Source organism: Pristiophorus japonicus, chromosome 3 (assembly GCF_044704955.1).
Source record: "Pristiophorus japonicus isolate sPriJap1 chromosome 3, sPriJap1.hap1, whole genome shotgun sequence".
Taxonomy (NCBI): Eukaryota; Metazoa; Chordata; class Chondrichthyes; family Pristiophoridae; genus Pristiophorus; species Pristiophorus japonicus.
Window position 1 is genome coordinate 195274467 of NC_091979.1, and position 23734 is coordinate 195298200.

General features: G+C 45.2%; 1 protein-coding gene across 3 annotated transcripts in view; it reads right to left on the bottom strand.

Annotated features, from left to right (window-relative positions):
• usp40 (ubiquitin specific peptidase 40) overlaps positions 1-23734 on the bottom strand; it is a 227813-nt gene that overhangs the window by 116875 nt on the left and 87204 nt on the right. For all 3 annotated transcript variants that reach the window (XM_070876177.1, XM_070876175.1, XM_070876176.1), the window contains exons 12-13: positions 21346-21427; positions 13519-13690 (exon numbers count right to left, since the gene is read on the bottom strand). In XM_070876177.1, the coding sequence (XP_070732278.1) occupies positions 13519-13690; positions 21346-21427 (254 nt within the window). The remainder of the gene's footprint in view (positions 1-13518; positions 13691-21345; positions 21428-23734) is intronic.

Consider the following 23734-nt stretch of genomic DNA (forward strand, 5'->3'; position numbering starts at 1 on the left):
GGGGGAAAGGAGATTGGGGGGTGGGGGAAAGGAGATTGGGGGGGGAAAGGAGATTGGGGGGGGAAGGAGATTGGGGGGATTGGGGGGGGGAGGAGATTGGGGGGGGAAGGAGATTGGGGGGGTGGGGGGGGAAGGAGATTGGGGGGGTGGGGGGGGAAGGATTTTGGGGGGGGGGGGTGGTGGGAGGGGGGGGAAGGAGAAGGGGGAGGGAGGCTGAACGGGCTGGGCCCGAGACTTCAGGCAGGGCCTGTCCCCAGCACCAGATTTACAGGTAGGTGGCGTTGGGTCGGGTCGGGGTGGTGGTGGGAGGTCGGTCGGTTCGGTTCGGTTCGGGTCGGGGGAGAAGGAGAGGGAGGTCAGGTCGCATCCAGTCGGGGGGGGGGGGGGGGGCGCGGGTGTGCGGGAGTCGGGTCCGGGGGGGAGCGGTTGTCGGGTCCGGTCCGGGGTGGGGGGGTCGGTGTCGGGTCGGGTCCGGAGGCGGGAAGCGGGAGTCCAGTCGGGTCGGTAGGCGGCAGGAGCTGGCTGTGGGAGGAGCCTTATTCACGCAGCCCCAGTGAGGCCATTCGGCCCGGGCTAGGGGCTGCGTGCTTCGGGCCCCTCCCACACAGTTTTGGGCGCCTGGAGCTACTGAACATGCGCGCCCATTATGGCGCGCATGTGCAGAGGTCCCGGCACTGTTTTCAGCGCAGGGACCTGGCTCCGCCCCCTACAGCTTCTGCTGCGCTGCACCAAGGGCCAGAGGACCTGCAGGGAGGTGGAGAATCTGGAGGGTTTTTTTAAGGCGCACTTTGTGGCACGAAAAACGGGCGTCCAGGTCGGTACTGCGCCGTTCTAGGCGCGGCTCGAAACTTGGGCCCCATGTCTCTGCGACTCACTCTCACCTTTATACGGTTTCAACTGGCTGGTAGAACTAAAGGTACACAGAATCTACAACTTGTACCAGATTTCAGAACAGCAAACTTTACTAAAATGGCATACTATTTGGAGTGGGTAAATTGGCCAAACCAACTGGGTGATGATGAGATCGACGTAGAATAAAAATAGAAATTTTTTAAGACGTTAAATATGTACCCAAAGTCAAAAGATGGGAGTGCAACAAGAAAAAGCCAAGGGGGCTGACCGGTTATATACAAAAACAAGTAAGATATCAATAAAAATGTTTTCATAAATTAAAGGCAACTAAACAGAGTTGAATATGAGGATCAGCTAAAGAAAATGAAGGCTGCTATTAGATTAGCTGAAGGGCTAATGGAAAAGAGGACAGTAGAAATAATGGGAAAAGCTTTTTCAGTTATGCGAAGAACTGTCAAAGATTGTATTGAGCCATTGATGGACAAGTTACAAAGGACACACTGGGTATAGCGGAAATATTAGAATGGAATGATTTAAAAAGTAAAACTAGTGATATTAAAATAGGTGGTGGTATTGTTTTACATAGAATTAAGAATTTGAAAATAGATACAACAACAACTTGTATTTATATAGCGCCTCTAACGTAGTAAAACATCCCATGGCAGTTCACAGGAGTGTTTTAAGACAAAACAAATGACACCGAGCCACATAAGAAGAAATTACGGCAGATGACCAAAAGCTTGGTCAAAGAGGTAGGTTTTAAGGAGCGTCTTAAAGGAGGAAAGAGAGTTAGAGGCGCGCAGAGGTTTAGGGACGGAGTTTTAGAGCTTGGGGCCTAGGCAGCTGAAGGCATGACCACCAATAATCAGGGATGCTCAAGAGAGCAGAATTTGAGGAGCGCAGATATCTCAGGGGTTGTGAGGCTGTAGAAGATTACAGATAGGGAGGGGTGAGGCCATGGAGGGATTTGTAAACAAGGATGAGAATTTTGAAATCGAGGCGTTGCTTAACTGGGAGCTAATGTCGGTCGCCGAGCATAGGGGTGCTGAGTGAGCAGGACTTGGTGCAAGTTAGGGCATGGGCCGCCGAGTTTTGGATGACCTCAAGTTTACGTGGGGTAGAATGTGGGAGCCCAGCCACGAGTGCATTGGTGTAGTCAAGAGATAACAAAAGCACGGATGAGGGTTTCAGCAGCAGATGAGCTGAGCCGAGCCGGGGCGGAGATGGACAATGTTACGGAGGTGGAAATAGGCGGTTTTAGTAATGCCGTGAATATGTGACCGGAAGCTAATTTCAGGGTCAAATATGACATCTAGGTTGCGAACAGTCTAGTTCAGCCTCAGACAGATGCTAGGGAGAGGGATGGAGTCGGTGGCTAGGGATTGCAGTTTGTGGCGGGGACCAAAGACAATGGCTTCGGCCTTCCCAATATTTAATTGGAGAAAATTTCTGCTCATCAGACAAGCAGATTTAGAGACCATGGAGGGGTTGAGTGAAGTGGTGGTGAGGTAGAGCTAGGCGTCGACAGCTTACATGTGGAAACTGATGCCCTTGTTTTCGGATGATGTCTCCAAGGGGCAGCATATAGATGAGAAATAGGAGGGGGCCAAGTATAGATCTTTGAGGGACACCAGAGGTAACGATGCGGAAATGGGAAGAGAAGCCATTGCAGGTGATTTTCTGGCTATGATTTGATAGATAAGAATGGAACGGGACGAGTGCAGTCCCACCCAGCTGGACGATGGAGGAGGATGGAGTGGTCAACCGAGTCAAAGGCTGCAGACAGGTCGTGAAGGACAAGGAGGGATAGTTTACCTTTGTCACAGTCAAAAAGGATGTCATTTGTGACTTTGATGAGAGCTGTTTCGGTACTGTGGCAGAGACGGATACCAGATTGAAGGGATTCAAACATGGAGTTCCGGGAAAGATAGGCACGGATTTGGGAGGCGACAACATGTTCAAGGACATTGGAGAGTCAAGGGAGCAGTAACTGGGTCTCAAGGACAAGATGAGCATGGAGAGGTCAAGAGGGAAGATCAGAGAGAAACTGGAGAGAAATGCGAGTTCAGGGCTGGGGACAGGGGGAACCTCAGAGGAAGTTTGGGCTTGGGGAAGGAAGGGAACTGGCAGAGGCAGCTGATCGGTCGGTCTCAATCTTTGACACAAAGAAGTCCATGAGCTCCTTGCACTTGTTGTTCGAGGTGAGTGTGGTGGAGACAGGGGAGTGGGGTTTAAGAAGACGGTTAGCATAGAGAATAGTAGCGGGGGTTAGCTTTATATTTCAGAATGATCCTGGAATAGTGAGCAGTTTTGGCAGACAGATCTAGCGGTGAATGGCGAAATCAGTTGTCCGCCACATCAGTTCCAAGTCTGCATCCCTTGGACATGAGGGAGCGAAAATGAGGGCCGTACCAGGGGGAATGGCCAGAGTGAGAGTGTAGTTATTTTAATAAGAACTAGGCCATAAAAGGTGATAGTGAGGGTATGGTTGAGTAGATCGGTGGCTGCAGAAATGTCATGGTGAATGGAGGGCCAAAGGCTGGACAGTTTGGAGTTGATAAGTGCAGTTGTAAGAGAGTTGGGAGAGTTTTTTTCCCAGGGGTGGACATGGAAGGAAATAGGGTTAAATGGGGGGGGGGGGGGGGGGCGTGTGTGGAGAGTGATACAAGGAAATGGTCAGAGATGTCCTTATCTGCAATTGACACAGTAGGAATAGCGAGGCCACGAGAGATGGCAAGGTCAAGGGGGTGGCCATGAACATGGAGGGAAAGACTAAGGAAGGATTGGAGGGTAGTGAACTCAGAGGAGAGAGAGCATGATGAGATGGAGGTTGAAATCACCAAGGATGAGAAGTCACTAAGTGCAGAGGCTGAAGGAGGAAAGCAGAGAAGATATCTCAGTTATAACACTTTTATGATACTTGGGTGGGTGGTGGAGAACAAGAATTTTAAATGAGAGATAAGGGGATGGAATAAGGTGAGATGCTCAAAGGAGGAGAAAGTGCAGGAGGAGTAGGGGGACAGACCAAGGTATGATTTGGTGATGAGAGCCACACCGCCCCCACGGCGGTCTTGGCAGGGCAAGTGGTGGAATGTATAGCTAGGTGGAGAGGTTTTGTTTAAAGTTAAGGTGTCATCACCCCTCAGCCAAATTTCCGTCAGGACCATAATGTTGATGCAATCATCCACAATAAGCTCATGGATGGCAAAGGCCTTGTTTACAAGCGAATGGATGCTCTGGAGGAAGATGCGAAGAGGGTCAGTGATAACTGATTCACTGCCAGCATCCACAAGGTCAACGCTTGGAGGGATGAGTTGAATGGGGAGGAGATTGGCAAGTTTAGCCCCCCATGGGCAAGGTGGGCAGAAAGGTCAGTGAGAGAGTAGGATGGGACAGTTGGGGTTACTACTCGTGAGGAGACAGTGATGAGTGCCACGGTGGGCCCTTTGGAGAATGCCAAAGGGAAGCACAGAGGGAAGCTGTAGGCTTATCTAAGAGGAAGTCGAGCCTGGAATGGTAGGAGAGTAGGAAGTTCAAAGAATAATGAAAGGTGGGGTAAGGATTTGGGAGGACAGAGTATCCGAGAGGGGAGAGATGAAAGGCGGCATGAAGACAGGAGAGACTGGTCAGGGAGTGCTAGAGAGTAAAGCAAAAGCGGCAGAAAGAAGTGGAAATAGAAGTGAATGCCTCGGGTCCGAAGCAGAAATCAAAATGTGCATGCAAATGGTTTCGGGGAAAAGCTCATAGGCCTGGTAATAACAGGGAATAGGTTGGTGACAGTAGTAAGGAATCCAAAGTTAGTTAGGTAGAGCTTCCGAAATCCGGAAACCTCAGGACCGAGCCAGTTGCGGATTTTGGGTATTTCCGATTTCGTAACGTCTTTCCGACGTCCCGAATCCGGAAATGTCTGGGCCTAGGCAAGGGGGGGGGGGGGGGGGAAACGGGGGTTCCGGGTTCGGCAGCATCGGCTGTGGGTCAGGAGTCGGCGGTTAGGAAAAACCTGCATTGAAGACCTGCAAAAAAGGGAAGTTAAAGTTTTTATTTTTAAATTATTTTTCAGCGATTTAGTAGGTAAGGGTTTTGTGAATGTCGTGATTTTTTATTTTTTTGAATTTTTTTTTTGGGGGTGGGGGGCGTTTTTCCCCTTCCCTAGGCCTAACTCGCAGCAGTAATCCGTTGTAAAAAATGTCTAGATTTCAAAACATTTTCCGGATTCCGGAACGATCCCGCCACGGATCGGCCCGGTGCCTGGAACATTCCGAATTTCGGAACTCCGGATTTCGGACGCTCAACCTGTAGTACAAAATCCACCCAAAGGATCGTTGGGGAGATGGACACGTGCTGTGGGAGCCCCTCACCCATATTTTTAATAGCTCACTGCACTCTTGGATGGTTCCCATAGACTGTAATGTAGTGCCTATATTTAACAAAAGGTGATAAGACGGACCCAGGTAACTATAGCCGCATTAGTTTAACATCAGTTATAGGAAAGAAGTACGAGGGAATTATTAGGGATGCAATATATGATCACTTTTCTAGAGAGGGACATATTAGAAACACCTAACATGGCTTCATAAAAAGGTCATATCTTACGAATCTGATTGTGCCTTCTTCAAAAAATACAAAGATGGTGGATGAGGGAAGCCCAGTAGATACTGTCTAGACTTCCAAAAAGCTTTTGATAAGGCACCACACAAGCAGCTTCTCTACAAGATTGAAGCCTCTGGTATTAGTGGTCATATATACTTGTGCTGGATTGAGACCTGGCTGGAAGGACGTAGGCAAAAAGTAGTTATAGATGGATTTGTATCTGTTTGGAGACCAGATACCAGTGGTGTCCTCCAGGAATCGGTGTTGGGATCGTTGCTCTTTACTCAACGACAGAGGGTGGGGTGATCTTGGACCTGGTCTGGAGGCGGCATAGGTTAAACAGCTTCCCACTGGTTCTGTAGTTTAATTCCACTCCAGCGGGGAGCTTGTTGATTGTGAGGTGGAGCATGGCGGCGAGGAAAATTGAGACGAGGGTTGGAGCGATGACGCAGCCCTGTTTGACCCCGGTCCGGACATGGATTGGATCTGTAATGGATCCGTTAGTAAGGATCACGGCCTGCATGTCATCGTGAAGCAGGCGAAGGATGTTGACAAACTTTTGGGGGCATTCGAAACGGAGGAGGACGCTCCATGGACCCTCACGGTTGACAGTGTCAAAGGCCTTTGTAAGATCGAAAAAGGCCATGTATAAGGACTGGCGCTGCTCCCTGCATTTTTCCTGCAACTGTTGCGCTGCAAAGGTTATGTCTGTTGTGCCCCGTAGGGGACGAAATCCGCATTGTGATTCCGGGAGGAGCTCCTCGGCCACAGGGAGAAGACCTCGAGCGACAACTTTCCCAGTGGCTGATAGCAGGGAGATTCCCCTGTAGTTGCCGCAGTTGGACTTGTCCCCTTTCTTAAAAATGGTCACAATCACTGCATCTCTCAGATCTCCCGGCATGCTCTCCTCCCTCCAGATGAGAGAGATGAGGTCATGTATCCGCTTGCGTCTGCGCACATTCAAAGGCTGAACTCCAGGATATAGTCAATGTATTCACTGAGGCATATGAAAGCATGGGCCTTATGCTTAACATCCGTAAGACAAAGGTCCTCCATCAGCCTGTCACCGCCGCACAGCACTGCCCTCCAAACATCAAGATCCACGGCGTGGCCCTGGACAACGTGGACCACTTCCCATATCTCGGAAGCCTCTTATCAACAAAGGCAGACATTGATGCGGAGATTCAGCATCGCCTCCGGTGCGCCAATGCAACCTTCGGCCATCTGAGGAAAAGAGTGTTTGAAGACCAGGCCCTCAAATCTACCACCAAGCTCATGGTCTACAGGGCTGTAGTAATACTCATCCTCCTGTATGGACGATGTATAGAAGGCACCTCAAGTCGCTGGAGATATATCACCAACGATGTCTCTGCAAGATCCTGCAAATCCCCTGGGAGGACAGGCGCACCAATATCAGTGTCCGCGACCAGGCTAACATCCCCAGTATTGAAGCACTGACCACACTCGATCAGCTTTGCTGGGCAGGCCACATAGTTCGCATGCCAGATACGAGACTCCCTAAGCAAATGCTTTATGCGGAGCTCCTTCATGGTAAACGAGCCAAAGGAGGACAGCGGAAACGTTATAAGACATTACCACTGACACCTGGGAGACCCTGGCCGAAGACCGCCCGAGGTGAATAAAGTCCATCCAGGAGGGCGTTGAGCTCTTCGAGTCTCAACGCAAAAAGTATGAAGAAGCCAAGCGCAGGCAGTGGAAGGAGCACACGGAAAACCAGCCCCACCGACCCCTTCCCTCGACGAATGTCTGTCCCACCTGTCACAGGATCTGTGGCTCTCGTATCGGATTGTTCAGCTATTAAAGAACTCACTTTGGGAGTGGAAGCAAGTCCTCCTCGATTCCAAGGGACTGCCTATGATCTTTACTATTTTTATTAATGATCTAGATGGAAGTGTCAGGAGCACGTTCTGCAAATTTGCAGATGATATTAAGATCTGTGCGACAGCTTCAGGCGGATCTTAATGTGTTGGGAGATTGGGCTCATGACTGGCAACTTATGTTTAATTTGGAAAAGTGTAGTATTATGCATGTGGGCAGGGTGAATGCTCAACATACATACACCCTTCAGGGAAAAGCATTAAAGAAGGTGGAGAAGAAAAAAGATTCGAGTGCATACATCACTAAAGCTACATGAACAATGCCATGAAATGAAGGCCAAAGCGATTAGTGCATTGGGATGCATTCATTGGACAATTGATAAGACGAGCCATACAATTTCGTCTTTGTACAAAACCTAGGTCAGGCCTCACTTGGAATATTGTGTCCAGTTTTGGTGGGTGATATCAAGGCTCTGGAAAGAGTGCAGAGAAGGGCCATAGGCTAGTTTTCAGTCCAAAGCACCTTAGTTATGAAGATAGGGTAAAAGAGTTGGGACTCTAAATTTTAGAGAAGCATAGATTTAGGGGTAATCTGATTGAGGTTTAAAAGAGAATGAAGGGAATAAACTGTGTTCCTGTTGAAAGTTTGTTCCAATACATTATGGAGGACCAGGGGTTACAATTTTAAACTGTACAAGGCCAGATTCTGAAAAGGGAGGATGAACAGGCAGTTGTCGTGGTGCACATTGGTACCAACGATATAGGTAAAAAATGGGATGAGGTCCTACGAGACGAATTTAAGGAGCTAGGAGCTAAATTAAAAAGTAAGACCTCAAAAGTAGTAATCTCGGGATTGCTACCAGTGCCACGTGCTAGTCAGAGTAGGAATCGCAGGATAGCTCAGATGAATACGTGGCTTGAGCAGTGGTGCAGCAGGGAGGGATTCAAATTCCTGGGGCATTGGAACCGGTTCTGGGGGAGGTGGGACCAGTACAAACCGGACGGTCTGCACCTAGGCAGGACCGGAACCAATGTCCCAGGAGGAGTGTTTGCTAGTGCTGTTGGGGAGGAGTTAAACTAATATGACAGGGAGATGGGAACCAATGCAGGGAGACAGAGGGAAACAAAATGGAGACAGAAGCAAAAGACAGAAAGGAGATGAGTAAAAGTGGAGGGCAGAGAAACCCAAAGCAAAAAACAAAAAGGGCCACTTTGCAGCAAAATTCTAAAGGATCTAAGTGTGTTAAAAAGGCAAGCCTGAAGGCTCTGAGCGTCAATGCGAGGAGTATTCTGAATAAGGTGGAAAAATTAACTGTGCAGATAGCAGTTAACGGATACGATGTGGTTGGCATCACGGAGTCATGGCTCCAGGGTGACCAAGGCTGGGAACTCAACATCCATGGGTATTCAACATTTAGGAAAGATAGACAGAAAGGAAAAGGAGGCAGGGTGGCGTTGCTGGTTAAAGAGGAAATTAAGGCAATTGTAAGGAAAGACATTAGCTTGGATGATGTGGAATCGGTATGGGTGGAGCTACGGAATACCAAGGGGCAGAAAACGCTAGTGGGAGTTGTGTACAGGCCTCCAAACAGTAGTGGTGATGTTGGGGAGGGCATCAAACAGGAAATTAGGGGTGCATGCAATAAAGGTGCAGCAGTTATCATGGGTGACTTTAATATGCATATAGATTGGGCTAACCAAACTGGAAACAATACGGTGGAGGAGGATTTCCTGGAGTGCATAAGAGATGGTTTTTTAGACCAATATGTCGAGGAACCAACTAGGGGGGAGGCCATCTTAGGCTGGGTGTTGTGTAATGAGAGAGGATTAATTATCAATCTCGTTGTGCAAGGCCCCTTGGGGAAGAATGACCATAATATGGTGGAATTCTACATTAGGATGGAGAATGAAACAGTTAATTCAGAGACAATGGTCCAGAACTTAAAGAAGGGTAACTTTGAAGGTATGAGGCGTGAATTGGCTAGGATAGATTAGCAAATGATGCTTAAGGGGTTGACAGTGGATCGGCAATGACATTTGTACATCCCTGTCTGGCGTAAATATAAAAAAGGGAAGGTAGCTCAACCGTGGCTATCAAGGGAAATTAGGGATAGTATTAAAGCCAAGGAAGTGGCATACAAATTGGCCAGAAATAGCAGCGAACCCGGGGACTGGGATAAATTTAGAACTCAGCAGATGAGTACAAAGGGTTTGATTAGGGCAGGGAAAATAGAGTACGAGAGGAAGCTTGCAGGGAACATTAAAATGGACTGCAAAAGCTTCGATAGATATGTAAAGAGAAAAAGGTTAGTAAAGACAAACGTAGGTCCCCTGCAGTCAGAATCAGGGGAAGTCATAACGGGGAACAAAGAAATGGCAGACCAATTGAACAAGTACTTTGGTTCGATATTCACTAAGGAGGACACAAATAACCTTCCGGATATAAAAGGGGTCAGAGGGTCTAGTAAGAAGGAGGAACTGAGGGAAATCCTTATTAGTCGGGAAATTGTGTTGGGGAAATTGATGGGACTGAAGGCCGATAAATCCCCAGGGCCTGATGGTCTGCATCCCAGAGTACTTAAGGAGATGGCCTTGGAAATAGCGGATGCATTGACAGTCATTTTCAAACATTCCATAGACTCTGGATCAGTTCCTATGGAGTGGAGGGTAGCCAATGTAACCACACTTTTTAAAAAAGGAGGGAGAGAAAACAGGGAATTATAGACCGGTCAGCCTGACATCGGTAGTGGGTAAAACGATGGAATCAATTGTTAAGGATGTCATAGCAGCGCATTTGGAGAGAGGTGACATGATAGGTCCAAGTCAGCATGGATTTGTGAAAGGAAAATCATGTTTGACAAATCTTCTGGAATTTTTTGAGGATGTTTCCAGTGGAGTGGACAAGGGAGAACCAGTTGATGTATTTGGACTTTCAGAAGGCTTTCGACAAGGTGCCACACAAGAGATTAATGTGCAAAGTTAAAGCACATTGGATTGGGGGTAATGTGCTGAAGTGGATTAAGAACTGGTTGGCAGACAGGAAGCAAAGAGTAGGAGTAAATGGGTACTTTTCAGAATGGCAGGCAGTGACTAGTGGGGTACTGCAAGGTTCTGTGCTGGGGCCCCAGCTGTTTACATTGTACATTAATGATTTAGACGAGGCGATTAAATGTAGTATCTCCAAATTTGCGGATGACACTAAGTTGGGTGGCAGTGTGAGCTGCGTGGAGGATGCTATGAGGCTGCAGAGTGACTTGGATAGGTTAGGTGAGTGGGCAAATGCATGGCAGATGAAGTATAATGTGGATAAATGTGAGGTTATCCACTTTGGTGGTAAAAACAGAGAGACAGACTATTATCTGAATGGTGACAGATTAGGAAAAGGGGAGGTGCAACGAGACCTGGGTGTCATGGTACATCATTGAAGGTTGGCATGCAGGTACAGCAGGCGGTTAAGAAAGCAAATGGCATGTTGGCCTTCATAGCAAGGGGATTTGAGTACAGGGGAAGGGAGGTGTTACTGCAGTTGTACAGGGCCTTGGTGAGGCCACACCTGGAGTATTGTGTACAATTTTGGTCTCCTAACTTGAGGAAGGACGTTCTTGCTATTGAGGGAAGGTTCACCAGACTGATTCCCGGGATGGCGGGACTGACACATCAAGAAAGACTGGATCAACTGGGCTTGTATTCACTGGAGTTCAGACGAATGAGAGGGGATCTCATAGAAACGTTTAAAATTCTGACTGGTTTAGACAGGGTAGATGCAGGAAGAATGTTCCCAATGTTGGGGAAGTCCAGAACCAGGGGTCACAGTCTAAGGATAAGGGGTAAGCCATTTAGGACCGAGATGAGGAGAAACTTCTTCACCCAGAGAGTGGTGAACCTGTGGAATTCTCTACCACAGAAAGTTGTTGAGGCCAATTCGCTAAATATATTCAAAAAGGAGTTAGATGAAGTCCTTACTACTAGGGGTTCAAGGGGTATGGCGAGAATGCAGAAATGGGGTACCGAAGTTGCATGTTCAGCCATGAACTCATTGAATGGCGGTGCAGGCTCAAATGGCCGAATGGCCTACTCCTGCATCTATTTTCTATGTTTCTATGTTTCCAGGTTAGATGTCAGGAGATGGTTCTTTTCCCAGAGAATAGTGGCTCTCTGAAACAGGCTGCCATCTCGTGCGGTGGATGGCAATTTGCTTAATTCCTTCAAGCGAGCACTGGACTGGTTTATGGCTGGGGTGGATATCATGTCTTTCAAAAAGGTAGGTATTGCAGGAAATTCAGGGCCAGAGTGGTTTCCTAGACGAGTTTTGATCACTTAAATGAGACAGACAAGAATTTCCCAGATTATTTTTCGCAAACTGGCCTGGGTTTTTACATCTGGTCTTTTGCCTCTCTCAGGAGATCCATGGTTTTAAGTGGGGTGGAGAGTATATACATTGTGATACTATTGCGTGGGACTGGCTGGATGGACTAGAGGGTCTTTACCTGCCTGTCGTTGTTCAACTGTTTGTATGTTTTAGAGACTATATTCAATATTCTTATTAGCATATATAGTGCCTTTCATTCCCTCATGGTGGCCCAAAGTGCTTCACAGGCAAGTAAGTACTTTTTTGAAGTGTAGTCACTGTTGTAACGTAGGAAATGCGGCAGCCAGTTTGCGTACGCCCCTGCTGCTCTTCAAAATTGTGCCAAGACAGCTTTTACACTGCAGAGGATAGACAGGGTCTCGGTTTAACATCTCATCCAAAAGGTGGCACCTCCGACAGTGCAGCCCTCCCTCAGTACTGCACTGGAGTGTCAGTCTAGATTTTGTGCTCAAATCCCTGCATAGGGACATGAACCCATAGCCTTCTGACTCAGAGATCTAGACTGACACTCCAGTGCAGTACTGAGGGAGGGCTGCACTGTCGGAGGTGCCACCTTTTGGATGAGATGTTAAACCGAGACCCTGTCTATCCTCTGCAGTGTAAAAGCTGTCTTGGCACAATTTTGAAGAGCAGCAGGGGCGTACGCAAACTGGCTGCCGCATTTCCTACGTTACAACAGTGACTACACTTCAAAAAAGTACTTACTTGCCTGTGAAGCACTTTGGGCCACCATGAGGGAATGAAAGGCACTATATAAATACAAGTTTTTCATCTATATGCAATATTATATTTTCTTCTACTCACTATGAGTAATGCTACAGATGGATCCACTGGTTATTGTAATAAATTTCTACAAAATCAATCTGCGATAATAATCTGACTCCTTACACCCCCACACCCCGACCTGCTTCAGTGGGGTTATTACTTCTGTGTACATTGTGAGTTCAATGGCAATGTTCCATTTTATTTTTATTTTTAACCCTAGTGTTTGTATTAAGTACCTTCAGTTTAGTTACATGTACTGGATTGTGCAGTGAAGGTCCTTCTCAAATGCTGTAGTCCAACCTTCATAATGTCCTGGGGCTTTGAAAGTTTGCTCAGCACTATTGTTATGGCACTGAAGTGCTGCTTGAAATAAAAGGGTCAACTACTTAGCAAAAATAGTGCGCAGAAATTTTACACAACCATGTTAATTAAACAGTGCCCTAAAAATGGTGCTCAACAGAATTTTAACTCCTTGACGAACTCTGCTTCATCCCTTCCTAATTAAAAAATATACACTTCAATGTCAGTAACCAAAGGATTTAAGATAATTGGCAAAAATTCCAGGGAAGGGGGCGGTGGGAGATAAGGAGAAATATTTTTACTCAGCAAGTCATTAGGATGCGTGAAAGGGTGGTGAAAGCAGATTCAATCTAACTTTCAAAAGGGGTATAGATACTTCAAAAATAAAAATTTGCAGGGCTATGGGGAAAGAACAGGGGACTGGGACTAGGACTAATTGGATAGCCCTTTCAATGAGCCAACACAGACACAATGGTCTCCTTCTCAGCTGTATGATTCCACGTGCAATTATGCCAAGCAGCAACCATTAACAAATAGATTATAGTACAGGTACAAGGTCGGAAATCCGGAATCCTCAGGACCGAGTCCAGTTTTTGAGTTTTTCCAGATTTCAGACAAGAAAATCAATAGTCTGAAATCCGGAATCCTCGACTGAATCCGTGCCAGGTTTTGCTTAAAAAATGTCCGGTTTTCGGACAATAATTCTGAACGACTCCATCAGCTATGCGCAAAATGTCCGGTTTTCGGAGTTCCGGATTTGGGACACTGCACTTGTACTGGCATTAATCAATGTTCTGCACTTACCTGGAAAATAGCCTGCCTGAGATCACCAACTGTTTTCCTCCTATCTATGGTTATTGTTAACACACTGTCCTTCTGGGAGGAAGCTGGATGTAGGGCACCATTATCAAACTTATACTCAGGACCCAGGTGGAGATGGACTTCAATGTTATTGGTTGCAGAATCAAACTCTGCCCTGGATTTGAAACGGCATAAATAAAAACTTCCATCAGTTTTTTATTTTAAATAGAAGTGGTAAGAGGGATAGTTTTACATTGAAAATCATTTCCCCTAAGACTTACTTTAAAGCAGATTGAATTCATTTTATGCAAAGGACTACATGACCTGCGGCAGATCCAAAGTTCCAGAATTGAATGGTCACATTTCAACACACAATATAATAGACATACTACAAAATTAAAGCCCATGGGATTAAAGGGGCAGTGGCAACATAGATACAAATTTAGTTAAGGGACAAAATGCAGACAATAGTGGCAAACTGTTGGTTTTTCAGACTGGAGGGAAGAATATAATGGTGTTTCACTGGGATCGGTATTAGGACCACTGCTCTTTTTGATATATATATTAATAAACTGGACTTGACTATAGGGCATAATTTCAAAGTTTGCAGATGACACAAAACTCAGAAATGTAGTAAACAGTGAAGAGGATATTAACAGACTTTAGGAGGACATAGGCAGATAAAATTTAATGCAGAGAAGTGTGAAGTGATATATTTTGTGAGGAAGAATAAGGAGAGGCAATATGAACTAAATGGTACAAGTTTAAAGCGGGTGCAGAGAGATCTGAGGGTGTATGTATACAAATCTTTGAAGGTGGCAGGATAAGTTGAAAAGGCTGTTAAAAAGCATAAGATCCTTGGCTTTATTAATAGAGGAATAGAGTACAAAAGAAAGGAAGTTATGTTAAACATTTATAAAACACTGGTTAGGTCTCAGCTGGGCACCACACTTTAGGAAGGATGTACCAAGGATTCGGGCTTTCAGTTATGTGGAGACTGGAGAAGCTGAGGTTGTTCTCCTTCGGGCAGAAAAGGTTAAGAGATTTGATAGAGGTGTTCAACATCATGAATGGTAAATAAGCAGAAACTGTTTCCACTGGCAGAAGGGTCGGCAACTGGCAAAAGAATCAGAAGCGACACAAGGAAACATTGTTGCACAATGAGCCAAATGCTCTCCTTGCTGTATCATTCTACAATTCTGTGAACACACACCTTTATCTTGTCTGTTTAGGATGGAATGCAATTAATTGTTCATAAACAACTGCAGTAAAACTTCCCTGCTCCTATACTCAAATCCCCTAGCTATGAAGGCCAACATACCATTTGCCTTCTTCACCGCCTGCTGTAGCTGCATGCCAACTTTCAATGACTGATGAACCATGACACCCAGGTCTTGTTGCACCTTCCCTTTTCCTAATCTGCCGCCATTCAGATAATATTCTGCCTTTGTGTTTTTCCCCCCAAAGTGGATAACCTCATATTTATCCACATTATACTGCATCTGCCATGCATTTGCCCACTCACCTAACCTGTCCAAGTCACCCTGCAGCCTCCTAGCGTCCCCCTCACAGCTCACACAGCCACCCAGTTTAGTGTCATCTGCAAACTTAGAGATATTACACTCAATTCCTTCATCCAAATCATTGATGTATATTGTAAAGAGCTGGGGTCCCAGCACTGAGCCCTGCGGCATTCCACTAGTCACTGCCTGCCATTCTGAAAAGGACCCATTTATCCCAGCTCTCTGCTTCCTGTCTGCCAACCAGTTCTCTATCCACGTCAATACATTACCCCCAATACCATGTCCTTTGATTTTGCACACAAATCTCTTGTGTGGAATCTTGTCAAAAGCCTTTTGAAAGTCCAAATACACCGGTTCTCCCTTGTCCACTCTACTAGTTACATCCTCAAAAAATTCCAGAAGATTTGTCAAGCATGATTTCCCGGTCATAAATTCATACTGACTGGGATCGATCCTGTCACTGCTTTCCAAATGCGCTGCTATTTCATCCTTAATAACTGATTCCAACATTTTCCCCACTACTGATATCAGGCTAACTGGTCTATAACTACCAGCTTTCTCTCTCATTCCCTTTTTAAAAAGTGGTGTTACATTAGCTACCCTCCAGTCCATAGGAACTGATCCAGAGTCAATAGATTGTTGGAAAAAGATCAGCAATGCATCCACTATCTCTAGGGCCACTTCCTTAAGTACTCTGGGATGCAGACTATCAGAACCCGGGGATTTATCGGCCTTCAATCCCATCAATTTCCCCAACACAATTTCCCGCCGAATAAGGATATCCTTCAGTTCCTCCGTCTCACTAGACCCTCGGTCTCCTAGTACTTCCGGAAGGTTATTTGTGTCTTCCTTCGTGAAGACAGAACCAAAGTATTTGTTCAATTGGTCTGCTATTTCTTTGTTCCCCATTATAAATTCACCTGAGTCTGACTGCAAGGGACCTGCGTTTGTCTTCACTAATCTTTTTCTCTTCACATATCTATAGAAGCTTTTGCAGTCAGTTCTTATGTTCCCGGCAAGCTTCTTCTCGTACTCTAGTTTCCTCCTCTTAATTAAACCCTTTGTCCTCCTCTGCTGAATTCTAAATTTCTCCCAGTCCTCAGGTTTGTTGCTTTTTCTGGCCAATTTATATGCCTCTTCCTTGGATTTAACACTATCCTTAATTTCCCTTGTTAGCCATGGTTGAGCTACCTTCCCAGTTTTATTTTTTACTCCAGACAGGGATGTACAATTGCTGAAGTTTATCCATGTGATCTTTAAATGTTTGCCATTGCCTATCCACCGTCAACCCTTTAAGTATCATTTGCCAGTCTATGCTAACCAGTTTACGCCTCAAACCATCGAAGTTACCTTTCCTTAAGTTCAGGACCCTAGTTTCTGAATTAACTGTGTCACTCTTAATAAAGAATTCTACCATGTTATGATCACTCTTCCCCAAGAGGCTTCGCACAACATGATTGCTAATTAGTCCTTTCTCATTACACATCACCCAGTCTAGGATGGCCAGCTCCCTAGTTGGTTCCTCGACATATTGGTCCAGAAAACCATCCCTAATACACTCCAGGAAATCCTCCTCCACCGCATCGCTACCAGTTTGGTTAGCCCAATCAATATGAAGATTAAAGTCACCCATGATAACTGCTGTACCTTTATTGTAAGCATCCCTAATTTCTTGTTTGATCCTATCCCCAACCTTACTCCTACTGTTTGGTGGTCTGTACACAACTCCCACTAGCGTTTTCTGCCCCTTGGTATTCCGTAGCTCCACCCATACCAATTCCACATCATCCAAGCTAATGTCCTTTCTTACTATTGCATTAATTTCCTCTTTAAAAACTTAAACTTGTCACAGTTGTATCCGTTCGAATAGACTGCGTTAGACCATTTTCTGTTGTGCTATCTGTTTGTTAGTCCATCGTCTGAAGCTCTCAATCCATGCTAAAGATTGCAGGATTAGTATTGTACTTGCAATGCTGTTGCTAGTTCTTCTTAGGCAGTCCCTCGTATCAAGGATGACTTACTTCCACCAAGGGATGAGTTCACAGGTGTTTCAATGAAGGACCTGATATCCCGAAGTACATGTTGAAGGGTGGAAGATGCCTGTGCGTGGATTTTTTTTTTTAAACGTATAGTGGCCGTTGAACACCAGCCACCACAAGCGGCTTAGCAGCTAGGTGTTGGGTCCAGTGGTAAGGATTAACCCAGACGACTGGAGACCAGCTCTGCCGCATGGACCTAGTGCGCACATATCGCAGTGTGGGCTGACCGTGCTGCCCTTGGGCCCTCGCCTCTTCTGGGCCCCGAACTCACACCTCTCCTGGGCCCCGATCACATCGCTCTGCAATCTCTCGCCGCTCCTTCGCTCCTCCCCGACCGGCTCGTGCTGCACCTTGTAGTGGTATGCTCCTTTTATGGCCCCGACCTGCCGCAGATGGTTCCTCGCAGGTCGGGGCCTCGCTGTGGGCCGGGTCGCCGCACCTTTTATGGTCCCGACCTGGTTCCTCAGGACTTAAAGTGCTTCACAACCAATGACATTTGAAGTGTGATTTTTGTTGTTATTCAAGTAAATGTGGCACTCCAGTTTGCACACAGCAAGGTCCTTGCTCCTGGTGCTAGTGGATGCGGCATCGCAACACAGTACTTACCAACACTGTGGCTATGACTTGCATTGTGTTGGGTCACAGAATCATAAGTACACTTGGTTAGTACAGTATTAAACCTGTACCTGGAGTGCAGTAAGTGGGAGCTGAGCTGCAGTTGGCTGAAATCAAATTCTCATCATCGTAAGGCTTTTTACATGATTGTTTTTGCCAGTAGAATTTGTATAGGCTTTTTACACATATTTAATAGCCTAACTCTAAGCGTCTTGAAGGAGGAAAGAGAGGTAGAGAGGGGAGAGGTTTAGGCAGGGAGTTCCAGAGCTTGGAGCTTAGGCAACAGAAGGCATGGCCACCAAGGTTGAGCGATTACAATCAGGGATGCTCAGGAGGGCAGAATTAAAGGAGCACAGACAGAAAGAAGCCGAAGGTGAGCACCCCCAAAGGGGAAGCAAATTTTAGCGGTTGAATTTCTCGTGCCATTTAGAAAAATTGTGTAGGGGATTCAGTTTGAGTAAGTTACTAAAATTGACCATATTAAAATAGAAAGCTGCATTCCACTTTAGTAGTGTCTACAGTTTCTATATATTTTTTTAAAACAGTAAATTTATGAAGGGATTAATTTATACTTTATATTAAAGACGCACCATCCTTTTCCTTCAGGTTACATTCTTGATATAGGACGTATTCAAAATTATGAAAGGATTTGATAGGGTAGACATCCACTTGTGGGGGGAGTCTAAAACTAGGGGCTATAAATATAAGATAGTCACTAATAAATCCAGTAAGGAATTCAGGAGAATAATCTTTACCCAGAGAGTGGTTAGAATGTGGAGTAGTTGAGGCGAATAGCATAAATGCTTTTAAGGGAAATCTAGATAAACACATGAGGGAGAAAGGAATAGGTGGTTATGCTGATAGGGTTAGATGAAGAGGAGTGAGAGGAGGCTCGTTTGGAGCATAAACACCAGCGTAGACTAGTTGGCTGAAATGCTTGTTTATGTGTTACATCTGACCCATGTGTTACTAAGGAAATCTTAATCCGGTCACTGATGGACCAGCTCCTGCCCGTCAATTTTATATGTTCGTAAAAGAAAAGGTATACCTGTGTCGAGAAGACCATGTGATTAAGATATTCCTTCACTACAAAAAGGAAGGGAACCCAGCTAACCCATCATGGACGTCTCAGTTACTGGTTCATTAGTGGGATTGCCTTGATAGTCAGTAGGGACTACATTATGGAGTTGTGAAAGACTGGACCTATTTACCAACTGCTATTGAGATATGATGGCTGAGCGACTGCATACCATAAAACAACTGGTTAGCCACAATTACATCTGAAATTTTACTCTAATAGCCACGGTTGTCCAAAAGCATTTGCCACCATTTGAAAATGGATATAGCTGTGTTTCTAGCTTGACTGTGTCTTATACAACTGGCCCAGATCCTCTCTAATTGTGCTCATTATTAAAGCAGTGGCATTTCAGTTAGTTCTTCATTTGTTTTCTTGAGTTTTAGTGGTGTTCCAAATAAATACATATAAAGTTGAAGACCAATTTTATCTGAATTTACCCAGGTTCTTTAGGCTCTAATTTCCCCCCCTCCCTATCTTATCTCCTTTTTTGATGTCAAAAATAGAACCCAATTAAAAATCCAGGTATTTAACTGTTGAAAGAATTGACTTTAAAGACCCTTACAGATACAAGATCAGGCAGGATCAGCAGTGATCACTGTACTTGGGACTGGTAGTGCTAATATAACCCTCAACTTAATTCATAGATTTTGTCTTCTAACAAGGGATGAGAAAATGGCCTATATAGTAGCCACTAGGTTTTTAACCTTCCTCTCATCATTAAGGGACAAAGGTTGCGTCTTGGATTCCGAGAGAATTTTCTGGTGAGCCTTGAAATTTTTGTTGCTCTAGAGCTCTGAAAATCGGACAAAATTAAGCTGCAGACTCAATGCCCCAGTCTGAATATTATGAAGCTCACCTTGAAGACAAAACGAGTGAAGCCTATTTCAAAGGAAGTTATTAGACATTACTGTATTGCTAGGAGCTCAGCCACCTGACAGCAATACTCGGCAGTCACTTCAATTTGTTTAACCTATTGAGGGCTGCTGGTGCATTGCTACATGGAATCAAAAAATACATTTTTACATTCTAATATGGTACAAATTACAAGCCATCTGTTTTGGTACAATCTGTCTAATTTTATTCAACAACACTTATCGGTAGAAAGATTGGTTTTGTAGAAGTTCAACGAATTGTTACATTTACTCATCATCATCATAGGCAGTCCCTCGGGGTCGAGGATGATTTGCTTCCACACTAAAAAATGAGCACTCAGGTGACTGATTAACACATTTTAAATGGTGGACGATGCCTGTGCATGAATTCTTTTAACGTGGGGTGACCGTTGCACAGCAGCCACCATACGGGCTTGACGGAGCAGGGTCTTGGTCCAGTGGCAAGGAGATCTAAGACGACCGAAGACCAGGCTCCACCGCATGTGCCAATACATACACACAAACTCAAATATACTCCTACAGTCCTCCTTCTTTCCTCCTTCTCACAGGACCTCTCTCCACTTGGAATTCATAATACGCAATGTGAGCCTCACGACCTCACAATTGGCCCGTGCTGCGCCTTCCCTTAGTCTTGGTCACGCTGCTCCACCTCTGGGCTCCGACCTCTCCGCGCCTCACCGCTCCCGACCTCCGCAACTCACCGCTCCCGACCTCCGCATTTGTTGGTTCTGCTGCTGCGGTGGCTAGCTTTTTTTGATTTGCCCAAATTTACATTTACTACTCTTCTTCTTCGGCGGTCCCTCGTAAAGAGGATGACTTGCCTCCACATCAAAAAGGGATGAGTTCACAGATGTTTCAATGAGGGACCTGATATTCCAGGTTCCAAACTGCATGTTGAAGGGTGGAAGATGCCTGTGCATGGATTTTTCTAGCGTGTGGTGGCCGTTGCACACCAGCCATCACACGGGCTTGATAGAGCGAGGTCTTGGTCCAGTGGCAAGGAATAACCAAGATGACTGGAGACCAGCTCTGCTGTTTGGTGATATGGTAATGAGGGCACAAATTTAACATAATCACAAAAAAATTACCATACTATTACATTTACTAAGCTGATGGTAAAGGACAGAGGAGAGTCTGTATCATTGGATAAAGCTGTATTTTTTTTTTACTAATTTCAGGGGCTTTTAACCACAATTACCGATGTATCAGTCTGTATCCATAAACATTAACTTGTCTGACCAATAATTTAAATACTTCACTGGAAGAGACTGAAGTACGTTAGTACACTGTCCTCTCACTTCTGGCACCTGGGTTTGAATCCAGCTTATATTATGGAATTACTATCTTCTCTTCTGGTCCTGTGAAATTTAGGGTTACACAAACTAACTCCGGGTATGCGCTCAATGAATATAACTGCCCTTAATTCAGTGCTGATTGACACCGTGAGGCCATGGATCCCTTCCTCACTTTTTATTTTCTTATGTTGGTCTTTTCTGCCCTCCCTTGCTGAACAACTCAGAGTTTGCTGTTCCTGAAACGCTCCTTATTACATATATTGATTTTTGTCATTTGCTTTGTTGTTGCTTCTAATGTAAAATGATCAATAAAAAAAACCTTGCATTTTGATTCCAAGCAGTCATCCCTGAGCACACAACTCTCATTTATACTTCCTCAGAAATTACCTTTGCTTTTGAAGACTGGCATCTAGGTTGGCAATCTCTTCTAGCAAGTTGGGAGGCACTTTGTACCTTGAATTTCCTCTGGCTATGGGAACAGATAAAAATGTAACAAACTTAATATTTTACCTGGGGAATAAAAACCTCAATCTCCACAGCTCATATTACATCACCACATGAGCTAACAAAAATACCAACCATATGTACCTTTGGCAATTGGATGGCTGCTGCAACTAAGATTGTACAAGTTTATAGCACAATTGGAGACCATTTAGCATCTGTGCCAAATCTTCGAAATTAATCCAGAACTAATTCCACTGCCTTATTCGCCCCTATATCTGTAGCTCTACATCTTTCTCTGTTTGAAATGCTTATCTACTCCTCCTTAAAACATGCAATGCTCTCTGCCTCAACTACAATCCCCATGAAGCTGTGTGGATTTAGTTTTGACTTGCAGAAGAGACGGTAAATAATAAGAACATAAGAATTAGGAACAGGAGTAGGCCATCTAGCCCCTCGAGCCTGCTCCGCCATTCAATAAGATCATGGCTGATCTGGTCGTGGACTCAGCTCCACTTACCCGCCCGCTCCCCATAACCCTTAATTCCCTTATTGCTTAAAAATCTATCTATCTTTGACTTGAAAACATTCAATGAGCCAGCCTCAACTGCTTCCTTGGGCAGAGAATTCCACAGATTCACAACCCTCTGGGAGAAGAAATTGTTTCTCAACTCGGTTTTAAATTGGCTCCTCCGTATTTTGAGGCTGTGCCCCCTAGTTCTAGTCTCCCCAACCAATGGAAACAACCTCTCTGCCTCTATCTTGTCTATCCCTTTCATGATTTTAAATGTTTCTATAAGATCACCCCTCATCCTTCTGAACTCCAAGGAGTAAAGACCCAGTCTACTCAATCTATCATCATGAGGTAACCCCTCATTTCTCGAATCAGTCTAGTGAATCGTCTCTGTACCCCTTCCAAAGCTAGTATATCCTTCCTTAAGTAAGGTGACCAGAACTGCACGCAGTACTCCAGGTGCGGCCTCACCAATACCTTATACAATTGCAGCAACACCTCCCTGCTTTTGTACTCCATCCCTTTCGCAATGAAGGCCAACATTCCATTTGCCTTCCTGATTACCTGCTGCACCTGCAAACTAACCTTTTGGGATTCATGCACAAGGACCCCCAGGTCCCTCTGCACGGCAGCATGTTGTAATTTCTCCCCATTCAAATAATATTCCCTTTTACTGTTTTTTTTCCCCAAGGTGGATGACCTCACACTTTCCGACATTGTATTCCATCTGCCAAACCTTAGCCCATTCGCTTAACCTATCCAAATCTCCTTGCAGCCTCTCTGAGTCCTCTACACAACCCGCTTTCCCACTAATCTTAGTGTCATCTGGAAATTTTGTTGCACTACACTCTGTCCCCTCTTCTAGGTCATCTATGTACATTGTAAACAGTTGTGGTCCCAGCACTGATCCCTGTGGCACACCACTAACCACTGATTTCCAACCGGAAAAGGACCCATTTATCCCGACTCTCTGCTTTCTGGTCGCCAGTCAATTCTCTATCCATGCTAATACATTTCCTCTGACTCCGCGTACCTTTATCTTCTGCAGTAACCTTTTGTGTGGCACCTTATCGAATGCCTTTTGGAAATCTAAATACACCACATCCATCGGTACACCTCTATCCACCATGCTCGTTATATCCTCAAAGAATTCCAGTAAATTAGTTAAACATGATTTCCCTTTCATGAATCCATGCTGCGTCTGCTTGATTGCACTATTCCTATCCAGATGTCCCGCTATTTCTTCCTTAATGATAGTTTCAAGCATTTTCCCCACTACAGATGTTAAACTAACCGGCCTATAGTTACCTGCCTTTTGCCTGCCCCCTTTTTTTAAACAGAGGCGTTACATTAGCTGCTCTCCAATCCGCTGGTACCTCCCCAGAGTCCAGAGAATTTTGGTAGATTATAACAAATGCATCTGCTATAACTTCCGCCATCTCTTTTAATACCCTGGGATGCATTTCATCAGGACCAGGGGACTTGTCTACCTTCAGTCCCATTATTCTGTCCAGCACTACCTCCCTAGTGATAGTGATCATCTCAAGGTCCTCCCTTCCCACATTCCTATGACCAGCAATTTTTGGCATGGTTTTTGTGTCTTCCACTGTGAAGACGGAAGCAAAATAATTGTTTAAGGTCTCAGCCATTTCCACATTTCCCATTATTAAATCCCCCTTTTCATCTTCTAAGGGACCAACATTTACTTTAGTCACTCTTTTCCGTTTTATATATCTGTAAAAGCTTTTACTATCTGTTTTTATGTTTTGCGCAAGTTTACCTTCGTAATCTATTTTCCCTTTCTTTATTGCTTTTTTAGTC